The following is a 16,199-nucleotide window of genomic DNA, read 5'->3' on the forward strand; positions in this document are numbered from 1 at the left end:
ATAGTAATTGACAGTGATAAGATAATTAGTTCATGTGAGAATGAAGAGATCTACTCCCAGCTTCATCCATGGTATGTCCAGGATTTCATGTGTCATTAATCGCTCTCTTGCTTGCTTAGCTTGGTATTCATGGAAAGCATTGCAGTGCCCTTGATTTTGATGCTCATGCTTGGCCAGTAGAGCACATCTCTTGCCTTCCTCAGCTGTTGCACAATATGCCAGCCTGGGTGGTCAGTTCATCTCTGTATCCTCAGAAGGCCTTATTAACAGGCATGTTCTTCATGCTTTTGGGTTTTCCTTTCATCACTACTTCTTTCAAAACTTGGAGAGTTGCATTTTATTGGGTAGTTTGTGTAATTTGAGTAAGGCATTTGTTTGATTCAATGTCTCCACAGTAGTCATGACCACAGCATGTCAAGCTGCTGCTATGTATTGGGTCTGGAAAACTTCACACTCTTTCTTAGAATTCTTGACTTCCTTGATAGGAAAGTGCTGCTCTCAACAACATATCATCAATGTACATCTGTTTTTCTTGTCATGCCCAGATGGTATCTCTTTAATCGGAGTAGCATTTTTCACAGATGCTTTTGAGCAGATGGTAGTGACTTGAGGAATAGTTGGGCTTGACTGTCACTTTGTTTCTTCCAAGAAGGTATTAATGAAAATGTTCATAGCAAAGACAATGCCAGGCACTCTTTCTTGTTCTGAGTATAGCATCATTCCATTTGTGTTAACCCCGAGGATGAAAATGCAACTACTTGTAGTTCCTTTGCTGCACTAGCAGTGCATCAAGTTTTATTTTACTGGGGTTACATTGCAGAGTAACTTCATTATTTATCTCATAGTATTTTAGCATTTGCATTGCTGTTATGTGTTGCTTATTGTTAGTGAATGTTGCTTTTTGTTCTAGGCCCCAATATCATTGGCAGTGAGTTCAATTAATGGTTCACACTCTGACAACAAATTGGGCAAGGATTTTGCTAAATTGTTGACGAATGCAACCAATCACACCAACATCTCCTGGCAGTAAAAAAAGGAGATGAAAAATGATCTCCCTCTCTCCACATATTTTATGAAAACTGCACCACTCTTGTGAAGTAGTGCCCTCAATAAGTCCTTCACCTTGTCCTCCTGGGATGGCAGACCCATATCCCCTGAAACATTTTGAGCATTTCAGCAGATAGGATTGGTGTGGCCATCAGAACAACCTGATACCTCTGAGGTTCGGTCTGCACACCTGACAATAATACCCAAATGTTGGGTCACTAGGTGGTGGCAAGAATGGGAAGGCCTCCTTACTCCCTCCCAGACCTTGGACCATACTATGCACATATTTCTAGACATGCTAGATGACTCGGTGTTGTGGTTGGATCTGGTACTCTTCACCCAGTCATTTAGATTCACTAATGGAGCCCAGGGAAGACCACCCTGTGAATGATTCTGGGATAGAATCACCATGGAGTTGCAGGATTCAGAAATTGAAGAAGAAGGTGATTATTCTGGAGTTATCACAGAGGATCCAGCTCTGTGAGAGGTGTATGAAGGGAAGTGGGGTATGTTAGAGTCCCTGTATCTGAATGAGTTGTGAGGTGCATTTGTGTGTCAAGTCCCTGCTGAACCTGGGACATGGCTACACCATCTTCTACTCACTGGAAAGAATAACATCCTGTGTCAGCAGTTCCTTACAATGCTGGCCACGGGCAGGTGCCTGCCTTGGATTTGGAGAACATCAGGCCTCAAACCCAAGTCAGTTGCACTGCTCTGATTTCTAGATCCTTTCAGCCAGGCTGCTCGCAGGGTTTTACGGGAAGGCCTATCACAGGTCGACTGAGGGGGTCAAATCTTCTATTAGTCTGGAAGAATTCATTGGCATCATGGATAGACTCATAGAATCCCTATGGTATGGAAACAGGCCATTTGGCCCTACTGTATCCTTGTAACACTGCATTTCCCATGGCTTATCCATCTAGCCTACACATCCATGGAAACTATGGGCAATCTATTTAGCATGGCCAATCCACCTAACCTGCACATATTTGAACCATGGGAGGAAACCAAAGCACCCTGAGGAAATCCACACTGACCTGGGGAGAAGGTGCAAACTCTACACAGTCGCCTGAGGGTGGAATTGAGCCTGGATCCTTGGCACCGTGAGGCAGCAATGCCAAATCCTTACCTAATAGACCAAAGGACCTCTTGTGTGCTGTATACTCCAATCACTCAATGACTCTCTCCAGGGGCAAATTCCCAGGGATTTGGATGTGCTGACTATTGAATTCCATAATGTGTTCTGCAATATCCTGGGGAATGATGATGTGCGAGTCCTGGAGGAAATGTTTACAACTGGGGAGTTGCCCTCTATGGCACAAAGCTGCCATTGTCCTACTGTGAAAAAGGGGGCAGTCTCTGCCTTCCTACAAGCTGGTACATGGTCTCCCTCTTCAGTCTGGACTATAAAGCTTTTGCTGGGGAAATATCTTCCTGTCTTAACACTGTGCTGGATAATATTGTTCACCTACTCAGTGAACTATCCCAGGCCCACCATTTATCCAGTTGAAAATCTGAACCATCTTTCCTAGAGGACTTGATCCAGAAAAGGCATGGTGGATCACAATTATTTATTTCTGACATTACTAGTGTTTATGTTTTGGATTCATTTTCTTGCCCAGCTATGACTTCTATTAAAGCGCTGCAGTATATAATTCTCTTTATAAGTGCACTTCAGATATTTTCTAGTCAGGTTACTTGAGAAATGTTATGGCACACCTATGGAATAGGTAGAACTTGAACCCAGGCCTCCAGGTCTAGAAGCAGGGATGGTAACACTGTGTGATTAAACTAAATGGGTCCTTAACATCACTCCTTTGCTACAGGAAATAGGTAGATCAGATCTGTCCTTGGTCTGGCCAATTATATTCTATTTGAGTGGAGCCATTCATATGCCTTTTGCAGAGGAGGTTATGGAGTTTGGTTTTTGTAGACCAGACATGGATGTAGTTCTTTTGGCTCATGCTGATAACCTGCTCCTCTTCACAGACCCAGCTGCTCTGCGGAGGATGCAATGTACCAAAAGCTGTGCTCCATTCTGTCTTCTGCAGGGATCAACTAGAGAAAAAAGTTCCCATTCTGATGGATGGGCTCCCTGCTGGAGGATCTCAGGCTCTTCACCTGGAATATCATCCACAGAGAAAACAGCACAAATTGCTGCCTCTTGCGATCATAGAGGATGTTCAAGCATGTCATGACAATTTTACAGCCTCCACACATTTTGAAGCATTGAAAGGATACTGATTTTAACAAAAAGTAATTCAGCACTTAAAAAGAAACTCGGAAGGAAAAAAATACATAATAGCTAGTGGATTTAGGGAAAGGAAACAAAAGCTGGCATGGCTCAAAGGAAGAAGACGGAGGGTGGTGGTGGAGCGTTGTTTTTCAGACTGGAGGCCTGTGACCAGTGGAGTGCCACAAGGATCGGTGCTGGGTCCTCTACATTTTGTCATTTACATCAATGATTTGGATGCGAGCATAAGAGGTACAGTTAGTAAGTTTGCAGATAACACCAAAATTGGAGGTGTAGTGGACAACGAAGAGGGTTACCTCAGATTACAATAGGATCGGGACCAGATGGGCCAATGGGCTGAGAAGTGGCAGATGGAGTTTAATTCAGATAAATGTGAGGTGCTGCATTTTGGGAAAGCAAATCTTAGCAGGACTTATACACTTAATGGTAAGGTCCTAGGGAGTGTTGCTGAACAAAGAGACCTTGGAATGCAGGTTCATAGCTCCTTGAAAGTGGAGTCACAGGTAGATAGGATAGTGAAGAAGGCGTTTGATATGCTTTCCTTTATTGGTCAGAGTATTGAGTACAGGAGTTGGGAGGTCATGTTGCGGCTGTACAGGACATTGGTTAGGCCACTGTTGGAATATTGCGTGCAGTTCTGGTCTCCTTCCTATTGGAAAGATGTTGTGAAACTTGAAAGGGTTCAGAAAAGATTTACAAGGATGTTGCCAGGGTTGGAGGATTTGAGCTATAGGGAGAGGCTGAACAGGCTGGGGCTGTTTTCCCTGGAGCGTCGAGGGCTGAGGGGTGACCTTGTAGAGGTTTACAAAATTATGAGGGGCATGGATAGGATAAATAAACAAAGTCTTTTCCCTGGGGTCAGGCAGTCTAGAACTAGACGGCATAGGTTTAGGGTGAGAGGGGAAAGATATAAAAGAGACCCTAAGGGCAACATTTTCACGCAGAGGGTGGTACGTGTGTGGAATGAGCTGTCAGAGGAAGTGGTGGAGGCTGGTACAATTGCAACATTTAAGAGGCATTTGGATGTGTATATGAATAGGGCGGGTTTGGAGGGATATGGGCCGGGTGCTGGCAGGTGGGACTAGATTGGGTTGGGATATCTGATTGGCATGGACAGGTTGGACCAAAGGGTCTGTTTCCATGCTGTACATCTCTATGACTCTATGACTCATGTATCAGACGAACAGCTTCTGATGGGAATGCTCATGGGTGGTGGGCAAGTGCAGGTACTGACCTCACTGAAAGAGCTCTCTCATTTAATGATCTAGCACAGCTCACTGAAAAAACTCACGTCCTGCTAACAGATAGCCGAGCAAGGCACTGACATCTGCCCGATTATACCCGGGCAAAAAGTCAATATGTTTAGGAGAGAAAATTGGCTGACTGAAAACTAAGATTGCTGGAAATCTCAGCGGGTCAGACAGCATCTGTGGAGAGAACATGTTAACATTTCACGTCTAAATGGCTCTTCATTAGAGCTAACGTGAAGTGTGGAGAGGACAGCATTTATCATAGAGTCATGTGGAAACAGGCTATTACGCCCAAAACGTCCACAGCGACACTCCAGGGAAAACAGCCCCAGTCTTGCGGCACCTCACCTATGATTATCGATGATACAAAACATCTCAGCAAGAGGCCCAGCAATCACTTCTCTCGCTTCCCACAGAATTCTCGTCCTGGGGATTTATCCACCTTTTACCATTTCCAGACATCCAGCACTTCCTCCTCTGTAATCTGGACATTTTGCAAGATGCCACCATTTCTTTCCTTACAGTCTATATCTTCCATATCCTTTTCCACAGTAAATATTGATGCAAAATATTCAATTAGTATCTCTCCCATTTTCTGTGGCTCCACACAAAGGCCACCTTGCTGATCTTTGAGGGGCCCTGTTTTCTCCTTAGTTACCCTTTTGTCCTTAATATATTTGTAAAAACCCTTTGGATTCTCCTTAATTCTATTTGCCAACGCTATCTCATGTCTCCTTTTTGCCGTCCTGATTTCCCTCTTACGTATACTCCTACTTCCTTTATACTCTTCTAAGGATTCCTCTAATTAGAAATCTATCTTAGCACTGCTGAGGAATCCTGGGTGGCAAGCTGGTAGGAGTTGGAAGCCACAGTTCTGTAGCTCCTGTTCATGGATCACTCTGGTCTTTGTAACTCTTAACAGGAGTTGCCTCTAGTTTCAATAGGACCTGATCAAGGTTTGGAACATGCTCACCCCTGTTAGCAGTCAGGGCTATCATTCTGCAGCTGCTGCTCAGGAATCTGCACCTCCACCAGAATGGTTTTCGGTGGCTGGTGAAGGGGAAGGCTTGCTGGTGTGACAGAAGCAGAGGAACTGGCTGGATGACATTGCAAAAACTAGCCAGGCAGGTGTCAGGAAATGTCCACTTCACCCAGAACCTGATTTCAGTATTCACTCTGCTGCTGCTAGTGTGGAAGCTGACTTCAACTGTGCTGCTCTGACTATACAGGTTCCTGGTCTGGAAGTTTGCCCAGAAAACTCCACAAGGTCAGTGGGTCCCCTTTTGTGTGATCTGGGTTGGAAATTAAGATTCCACTCCAATCAAAATATTTGAGCACAAAGAGCATGTCAGATGACAGAGTCTCAGGACAATATTTTCTTTCTTGCTGAAGGAATATGGTCACATAGTGTTTAATGAAAGAGCTTCAAGCTACTCTGAACCAAATCTCACTACAGAATACGCTGGAATGTTGGAGGTCAAGGCTGAAAATTACCAACATTAGTGAGATTAAGATAGATTACAGTTTAACTGTGAATGGTTTAAGTGTGGACACAAAATCTAAATTGAACCTGTCTTATTAAGAGTATTGTTGCTGTTCTGAATACAGCTAACAAAAAAGTGAAGTGACTCTAAAAGTATAAAGATGAGGAATTTAGCTTTCTTTTCTATGCCTGCAGGTCATCGGACTTTGTATATTGGTGTTCATGTACCACGAGGAAGACGAAGCCATCGACGTCACAGGCATCGTGGACACAAACATCGCAAGCGGGATCGAGAGAGGGACTCTAGCACAGAGGATGGCAGAGAGTCTCCTACATATGGTAAGGCATTTTCTGTGAAGCTAAAGATCTATAAATGTATGATGGTCAATGTTAATGTTCCTTTTTCTGGATGGAGAATTGGTAGCATATCAATTGGGTAAAAATTGGTTGTTAGTTTTAAACCAGTTGGGAGCACACTTTTAAAACTTCATCATTTCTGATAGAAATTGATGAACTTTAGAAATGCATTGGTTAATCAAGGACAGCATGCACAGAATGAATTCAGTAAAGGCAGGTTATAGTTAATGAAATTGATGGGATGAAAAAATAGAAATGCTGAAAATACTTAGCAAGTGAGGCAGTATTTGTGGGGAACAAAATCAACTTAATTCCTAGGACTTAATGCTCGGCCCACAGGCCATCCAAATTGGAGCTGGTGGGGCATTTGATTGGCTAACAAGATTGAACAGGCCTTCCACCCCCCCCCGCATGTGGGTTCTGGGGTAATGTGGGGTTGGTGGGAGGAGGAGATTGAATCTAATTCAAAGGCATCGACTCCACCTTCTCCCACATCTACCACTTCAATCGCTATCCTATTCTCACTTACCTGTGCATAGATTCCCTTAGAAATTCTGTGTCTTTCCGTGGGTGCATTACTGGTAGCAGCCACCATACCCACTGATACTGCCTGCAATGTGCTGCTAGCTTTTGAGTAATTGCTGATTGCTCCTCACTTATGTATGGGAACTTGAGTTGGTTGGCCTTCCCGAAAGAAGGTGACACAAGACTTTTGGAGCCAAATACCAGGTTGTTAGACCAGAATTCCATTGAGAGATCATGGGTGGATCCAAAATGTCAAGGGTAGAATGTGTTTTGATATCCATGCAGAAAGTTCAAAATTTAACACATTGACTATGAAACGAGATGCACTGTAAAAGTAAACATCTGATCAGAAACACGTACTGATGAAGATGGATACGGTAAAAGAGACACGTTAAACTATATCAGTCAGCAGAGTAGAATTCCTCAATGTGGGTGTTGCTGGAATAGAAGTGACAGTGAATTAAACAATAAAATTAAAGCAAAATCCTGTATTGTGGAGTCTGGCATATCTGAAGCCAGGAAACACAGAAAATATTCATTAGGTCAGGCAACATTTAAGGAGATAAAAAGAGTTAGCACTTCAGATTTAAAAGTAAAATAGTTCCACGAAAGCTGGTATCACGTCACCAAGTCACCCTTTATTTACACGAGCATAGTATATGACACTGACCCAGCTAGTTCACAGCCAGCCCCTAGAGTGAATAGAACCCCTGGCACTCCTCTTCATATCTATCAGCCAGGACTTCTTAACTGGACCAGGTTAACAGCGCCAATCAGAAAAGTCATACTCTCAGATATCCACCTGGCTGACCTCATTCCAATCACTACACTCTTGAATGCCTCCAAATTCTCCAAACTATGTATTTACCTGGGCTGTGTCTCATCTGGATGTGATCTCTCCTTCCTGACTGCCAAGCTTACCGAAGCTCATCTTACGAAGAAAGGTTAAGCTTATACCAGTCGGAGTTTAGAATAATGAGGGGTGATTTTACTGAAACATTTAAGAGCTTGAAGTGATCAGGATAATTGTTGCAACTAAAAGTAGAAGAGATGCAACAGAAGATTGACTTTGTTGCAATTAACTTACCCACACCACCATGTGGCATGCTCCAAGACAGAGCTGGACAAACCAAAGACATTATATAACACATGTTCTCAACTAAACTGGGCAGATGTTCGACAATCACTGAGGAACCATTTATGTAGTAAGAGTTTGAAGAGGTAACACCTGGGTTTCTGCAGAAATTCAGTATGATATTTCACAGCAAGTTTGTCTGGAACATGCAGAAGGGGAAATTGGCTTAACAGAAGATGACAGCATTATCAAATAACAGAGTGGAATTCATATATTTGGAATAGAATAACAGAAGAAAATGAACATACTGCAGTAGAGGAGTATGAAAATACGCTGCCAGATCTAATTGGTTTTAAATAGATCTAAAATAACATCAGTGGGATATGTTGACCTCAGAGTAAGTACCTAAAGAATTTAAAAGACTAAATGTGCTTCCTATGATCTGTGTAACTATTATGTAAGAGAATACTGATGCTAATGTTGAACTTCCAGTCAAGTCTGGGGCGTAGAATATTGCAAAGAGGTTTTCTGTTGATCCTAGTCCTGGTGTAGGTGTCCAAGAGAGTTTAAGTTCCTTAAATTTTCAAGTTTATTCTCTTATTGAAGATGGTGAAATCCTACTTTCTAATGGTATATGTGAAAATAGTTTCATTATCTGCTGAAAGAGAATTTTTAACCCTTGGAATAGTTGGAAAATCATTCATCATATTCAGAATAGTCTTTATTCTTCTTTTTGTCTAATTGAAGTCTCCTGGGATATCCTCACAAATGAGATCATAAGATTTTGGATCAGAATTGGGTCATTCAGCCCATCGAGTCTGCTCATTCCATCATTGCTGATATGTTTCTCGAATGTATTCTTCTGCCTTCTCCCTGTAACCATTGATCACTTTAACAGTCAAGAACCTATCTATCTTTGTTTTAAATACATTCAAGACTTAGCCTCCACAGCACTTATCAGCAATGAATTCCACAGATTAACCACCCTCTGGGTGATCATTGACCTCAATAGCATTTATTTAAAGGAATTAAAAATAGAACATGCCAGAAATGTATAGGAAGGCAGTCAACATCTGAAAGATAGACATCGGATCATAATCTTTGTTGCAATTGTTAATCAAAAATGTTGCGTATCATAAAAATCTTCACTTGTAATATCTTTTTTCTAGCTGTCCTATTTACTGTCTTTCAGATACTCCATCCCAACGTGTGCAGTTTATCCTTGGAACAGAAGATGATGACGAAGAGCATATCCCTCATGACCTCTTCACTGAGCTTGATGAAATTTGTATGCATAATGATGAAGATACAGAATGGAAAGAGACTGCTAGGTGGTTTTTCTTTCTGAATATTGTTCAACAATTGAAACAGAAGATGCTCAATTTTCCTTGATGTTTAAATCTGCTCCTATGTGTTTTTTTGATGCTTTAGTTGATAAAGGTACTGAAAATGGACTTATTTGCACAGAGGACAACTTTCATTTTGGTTGGGTTAATCAATTCAGCTGTGGTGGTGGAGGGCTATTATTAGTAAGTGCTGCATTTTTGGTCTCACAAGACCTCATTGCAGCTGAGTTAAGGAAAATTAACTAAGGCTCCCAGTCCTGATCCTTGTTCACTGAACGCTGTTGGAAGTGCGGCTATGAACATTGCTTGAGGATAGAAGTGAGCCTGGCTCTGATGCTCATCTACTTAATCATGCTGCTGTCACTCACTATCTAGATGAAGATTTTCCATGAGTAGACAGGGCCAGGCACCTGTCAAGCACAGCACACAGGCGGCAATTCACTTTGGCATACCAATTAAAAATAAAAAATATGTTTATCTCACATTATGTTTAATTATATTTACTTTTATGACTTATTAATTCCTGCATGTAAAAAATGGCTAGAAATAGATTTTAAAGTTCTAAATATTATCATGTGGGACCTTTAGGATCCTCAGCTCAGTTGGTGTAATTACAAGGATGGATGGCTAGCCCAACACCTGAACCATCCTCCATAATGCAGTGGGTGGTCAAGCCATCAGGCATCCCATCTCCCATTAGGACTTTTACCATTTAAGACCCTTTGTTGCTATAATAAAGTGTGTCCGAATAATGTAGAATGAAAGAAGCCTGCCCACTATTTTATCAACTCACATGAAAATGTAGGAAGGAGGAGAGTACCACTTTTTCCGGAGTTGCCCTGTGCCTATCAAGGTATTCTCTAAGCTCATACTTTCCCACTCGACCTTTGTCGTTTTCTTCTAAACTCAACAAATCTCTCTCACTATTCTTTCCTGAGGACTCCAAAGCCCCCCTCCCCCGGTCCAAAACTGATGCACCTTATAATCTGGCATTTACAGCCCTTCTCCTGGGGACTGTTTGTAGGTCCAGTAGGTACTATTCCTGAGTTCTGATGCAGTTAGACTGTTCAGTATAATTGGCAGCACCTCCTTTCTTTGAAAGGTTCCACAGTTACCTGTTCCCAGCATATTGTCACTGTTGAGCAGCCTGTTATTAAGGCTGATCTCCTCCCCTATTAAGGTACAGCCCATATTTCATTTGTACAAGCTGCCAAATATTTTTGTGGAACGTGTGAGTGTATTTTACATTACATTCAATATAATTGATCTCAGAGGAAAATGTATAAGTTTTGAGAGAATATTTTTCATCTACCATATTCTTGCTCACTTGTTCGGCTTGTCTAGATTACACTGAAACCTCTTTGCATCCTGCTCACAACTCACATTCTCAGCAAGTTTTATATCACCTGCAGACTTGAAAATGTTGCTGTTGTTCAACTCCAGAATTATTGATATAGATTTGAACAGCTGGGGTCCAAGCATGGATCCTTGCATTATCCCTCTGCCAACCTGAAAATGGCCCTTTTATTTCTACTGTTTGTTTTATTTATTTAAATTTTCCTTTTATTATTAAAGTATCATGAAAAGTCTGTAATTCTGAGCATTTTATTTTTCTGATTTATTATTTTTATTTTTTTTATTTTTGAAAGTCTGTAATGGTGGACTTTTTAATTTCTTTATTTTTCTACTGTTTTTGGTCAGAATTTGTACTCCTGAATGTGTCCCTAGGTACCTTGGTACCCAAGATGACACCATAAGTGCAAACTTTTCACTGTAATCATGCAAGTACATGTGACAATAAAGCTAATTCTAATTCTGTCTCTAATTCTGCCCATTAAGCAATTCTTAATCTGTGCCTCTATATTACCACAACCCATAGTAAATAATAGTGTCAGTAATTTGAGGATGTTATATACTCAGCTATATATCTGTGAATTCAGATGGCTAAAATTTGAGGAAGATGTGGAAGATGGAGGAGATCGATGGAGCAAGCCATATGTTGCTACATTGTCGCTTCACAGCTTATTTGAATTGAGGAGTTGTATCATCAATGGGACAGTCCTGTTGGATATGAGAGCTAGCACTATTGAGGAGATTTCTGGTACGTTGCAAATGCACATTTGATCTTAGTGAAATAGATATTCAAAAATAAATGAAACATAATAACTACTTAATGACTGAATGCTTTTTAACAAAAGTCAACTTTACCTAATCTGTGTCATTGAAAGTTGAATCAAAAAACAAGCTTTTGATGCTACCAGGTCAAAATTATATATTAGTTATATGAATTCATTTAACCTATGAAAGGTAGCAAACATGGAGCTATGAGATATACTACATTTCCCAAAACTTCAGTTTTAGCTATAGTTTTTGTGCATTCCCATTCCAGCCACAGAGTTTATTCAGAATTGAGAGTGTAGTGCTGGAAAAGCACAGCAGGACAGACAGCATCCAAGGAGCAGGAGAATCAACATTTTGGGCATAAGCCCTTCATTATGTATGATGAAGGGCTTATGCACAAAACATTGATTGTCCTGCTCCTTGGGTGCTGCTTGACCTGCTGTGCTTTTCCAGTGCCACAGTTTCGACTCTGATCTGCAGCATCTGCAGTCCCCACTTTCCCCTACAGTTTAATCAGCAGTGATTCTGCGAGAAAGTCCATATTTCTAAATGCTGAGTAGAAATAGGTTTCACTTCATTGAGATGATCACAAAGCCAAAAAACTTATCAGTTTCACTGCATGAAATGCCACAAGCCTGCAAGTGAATGCAGAAACTATTGTCATCCCTAATACAAAAGAAGATGGTCTATCATCTCAGCTCTAGGATATCTCTGCAAGAGCTCCTCAAGATAGTGTCCTAGGCCCAAACATCTTCAACTGCTTCAATAATGACCTCCACTCCATCATAAGGTCAAACTGGGGATATTCACTGCTGTTTGCACAATGTTCAGCATCATTGTGGCTCTTCAGATACTGCAGCAGATCATGTCTATAAGCAGCAAGCTTTGGACAATTTGCATGAATGTGGTGACAAGCAGCAAGTAATAATTCACCCATGTAAGTGTCAAGCATTGACCATATCTAATAAAAGAGAATTGCTCCTTGACATGCCACAACGTGACATTGCCATCGCTGAATCTTTCACTATTGTCATTGTAAGACTGAACTGGACCATCCATATAAATACTGTGGTTGTAAGAGTAAGTCAGCTGTAGGAATTCTGTAAGTTACTTCCTATGTTCTCAATGTCTGTCCAATATCTGTTAAATCACAAGTCAGGATCATAATGAGCAATGTTCCACTTTCCCGGTTGAATGCAGTTCCAAAACACTCAAAGCTTGACAACATCCAAAACTAAACAGCCTGCTTGATTGGCACTCCATCCATCAACATTCACTGCCTTCGCCACCGGTGCACAGTGGCAGTAGTATGTTTACAAGGTGTAATTTGGTAACTCAGTTAGGCTTCTCTGACAGTACCTTGCAAACCCACAAGCTTTAAAACTTGGATGGACAGGGCAGCAGATATGTGGGAGCACCACCACTTGAAAGATTCCCGATCCTGACTTGGAAGTGTATCACTGTTCCCTCACTGTCATTGGTTTAAAATCCTGGAATTCTCTTCCTAACAGACCTTTGGATATCATTATACTCCAGCATGCAGTCGTTCAAGAAGGCAGTTCCCCTCCCCTCCAGCTTTCTCCATGCCTAGCCAGCAATGACCACATTCCATCAGTGAATAAAGAGAAGGAGGGGAAGGAGAGAAAAGAGTGAAGATTGATACAATGACCAAATGTGAAGTGTGCTTTGAAAATAATTAACATGTAGTGATATGCAAATTTATGGGAAGCAATGTAATATATTTTAGTTTGTGTTGAAGAATGGCATGATTTTGTCTGACCAAGTAGAATGAAGTCTCACTTTGTTTAGCCCAATTCATTTTATATCATCCACTCTAATTTTCCTTTTTTGTGGTGCCATTTTGAAGTTTAAGAAAGAAAATAATCCAAATTATACTCATGAATGAATTTACCAAATAGACATATATATTTCATAGTCACGATAAACCATTCAATCAGAAGCTGAGGTCCAACTTTAACTTGAAATAAGAGTATGCTGTATATGGTGTTGGGCAAATGAAGTGCCTCTTCATGCTGTAAGTATGAGACCATTTCAACAACAACCTATAGAAACTAGAGTATGTAGAACACAATACAGTGGGCACAGTGGAGAAGCACATTACAGTGAGAACAGAAGCATGGGGTAGCAAGAAACATGGAGACAACAGGAGCATTGAAAAAGCTGCGATGAGCTGGATAGGAGCAGGAGTGCTATGTGTGTACAGCATGTAAAGAACAGTAGAATGCAGAAATTAGGAGCCCAGAGATTACTGGAGTGTGAAGAGAGTAGGGATATGGAAAAAATGTATTCGGGTCGATGACAGAAGCACGATGGGTTTGGAACATGGAAGAAAGCAGGAGTGATATAGGAAACAAGAGCTTGTAGAAAGCCATGACCTGAGTGATATCATCTAGTGAACCATGACAAGGAGAGAGCAGTAGAGGAGCTGGGTCAAGCAGAAGTACATAGAGAGCAGAGCTTTTTTAAAATTCCTTCATGGGATGTGGACATCACAAACTAAGCCAACATTTATTACCCATCCCTAGTTGCCCAGAGAGCTGCTAAGTGTCAAACACCTTGCTGTGATCTAGAATCATACTAAGTTCAGAAATGATTTACAAGGACGTTGCCAGGGTTGGAGCATTTGAGCTACAAGGAGAGGCCGACTAGGTTGGGGCTGTTTGCCCTGAAGCGTCGGATGCTAAGAGGTGACTTTATAGAGGTTTATAACATGATGAGGGGCATATATAGGGTAAATAGACAAACTCTTTTCTCTAGGGTGTGGGAGTCCAGAACTAGAGGACATAGGTTTAGGGTGAGAACGGAAATATTTTAAAGGGAACTAAGAGCAAACTTTTCAAGCAGAGGGTGGTGCATGTATGGAATGAGCTGCAAGAGGAAGTGGTGGAGAGTGGTACAATTACAACATTTAAAAGGCATCTGGTTGGGTATATGAATAGAAAGGATTTAGAAGGATATGAGCCAAGTCTTGGCAGATGGGGCTAGATTAGATTAGGATATCTGGTCAGCATAGACGAGTTGGACCAAAGGGCCTGTTCCCATGCTGTACATCTCTAAGACTCGATGAAACTATGAGGTAAGGACAGTAAATTTCTTTGCTAAAGAACATTAATGAATGACCTGGGCTTTTCTTGACAATTGAGAATGGTTTCATGGTCATCATTAGACTCCTGTTTCCAGCCTAATATTGAACTCAAATTCTGCCATCTGCCATAATGGGTTTCGAATGCATGTTCCTGGGTCTCTGGATTAATCATCTGTTGATAATACTACTTTGTTTTCATCAGCCACTGCTGCAACTCACTTCCTTACTCATGACAATTGTGTCTTAAGCGGTCATCCATCCATGGATCAGCCTTCTATCACTTACTCCATAGGAGATATCTACCAACTCCAATTTCAGAATTATTGCCTTAAACAACATCATTAAAAAAGTAGATTATCAGGACATTGTCGCGAGTCAAAATCCTGGATGCTTCTTTTCATCAGGAGTGTAGATGTAGCTGCACCACTTAGGTGGCCATAGTTTAAGAAGGCAGCTCATCTTCTCAAAGATAGCTGGGATGAGCAACAACAACTTGTCTAGTTGTGATGATCATGTTCCATGGAAAAACATCAAAATGAATTCTTATTCATGTTCATGGGAAGTTTCTTTGCGTAAGAATGCTGTTATGTTTCTTACATTACATAACATACTACAGTTTTGACTGTTGTTGGAGCTGCACTCATCCAGGCAAGTGGGAAGTACCTGCGCCTTGTAGATAGTGAACAGGTTTTGGAGAGTCAGGTGCATGATGCAATCTGCTGCTAGTCACTCTTGAAATTTGGAGCATCAAATATTTGAAACAGTACCATAAGATAAATATTAAAAATTGTTTTTGTAAACTCAGTATAATCTTATATTTGCTGGTCACTATCTAGTCTGCAGAATTTCTCAGTCTCAAAAGTTCACAATAATTCATTTCAGTTTACTTTTCACAGACCTAATCTTGGACCAGCAAGTACCCTCAGGACTGAGTGATGAGATTCGTCAAAAGGTTCATCAAGCCCTCCTGAAACGACATCATCATCAGAATCAAAAGAAGCTTAGTAATCGAATTCCTATAGTGCGATCCTTTGCTGACATTGGAAAAAAACATTCAGATCCACATTCATTGGATAAAAATGGTGAGAATCCTGCATCTCTTAGTTCAAATTGGAAAATGAAAGTAAAATACAATTCAAAGCAAGTAGTTTAAATTTGATTAGCATTTATAAAGAACATCAGGACAGTTTTATGTGTTTTAAAATGAAATTCAGCAACTAATCATTGATAATATTTATTAATGTGATCGAATATTAATTACATTCGTTCAGTTAAAAATTCTTCATCATGTAGCATCCCATTTTATTTCTCTTTATGTTTTTGCACTTTCTATAATATCATGTGATCTTTGTTAAGCCTGACATCTTCTGACTGATTAAATTCGTAAATGCTGCCATAGGATTTAAGATTTATGAATCACTCATTTCCGTTCTTAGTTTGTCCTTTGTTAGCTAATCTCAACATGGGAATGAATGAAGGTGCTTCATAGTAGAATTTTCCTCTGTGCATTAGCTTATAAAACTACTTGTTAGATTTTTTTTTGGATTTTACAATGCAGCAGTCTTATTCTTAACCTTTCAAACCAGAGAAAAGAGGAGATGAGCATGGCAACACAGTTCAGAGGAGGTGATTCCT

General features: G+C 40.8%; 1 protein-coding gene across 3 annotated transcripts in view; it reads left to right on the forward strand.

The window, feature by feature from the left end:
* LOC122551630 (sodium-driven chloride bicarbonate exchanger-like) overlaps positions 1-16,199 on the forward strand; it is a 285,117-nt gene that overhangs the window by 85,812 nt on the left and 183,106 nt on the right. For all 3 annotated transcript variants that reach the window (XM_043693862.2, XM_043693863.2, XM_043693861.2), the window contains exons 3-6: positions 6,230-6,373; positions 9,184-9,322; positions 11,278-11,438; positions 15,461-15,646. In XM_043693862.2, the coding sequence (XP_043549797.2) occupies positions 6,230-6,373; positions 9,184-9,322; positions 11,278-11,438; positions 15,461-15,646 (630 nt within the window). The remainder of the gene's footprint in view (positions 1-6,229; positions 6,374-9,183; positions 9,323-11,277; positions 11,439-15,460; positions 15,647-16,199) is intronic.

Source organism: Chiloscyllium plagiosum, unplaced genomic scaffold, assembly GCF_037043375.1.
Source record: "Chiloscyllium plagiosum isolate Xiang-an unplaced genomic scaffold, Cpla_swu_hap1 HiC_scaffold_7, whole genome shotgun sequence".
Classification (NCBI taxonomy): Eukaryota; Metazoa; Chordata; class Chondrichthyes; order Orectolobiformes; family Hemiscylliidae; genus Chiloscyllium; species Chiloscyllium plagiosum.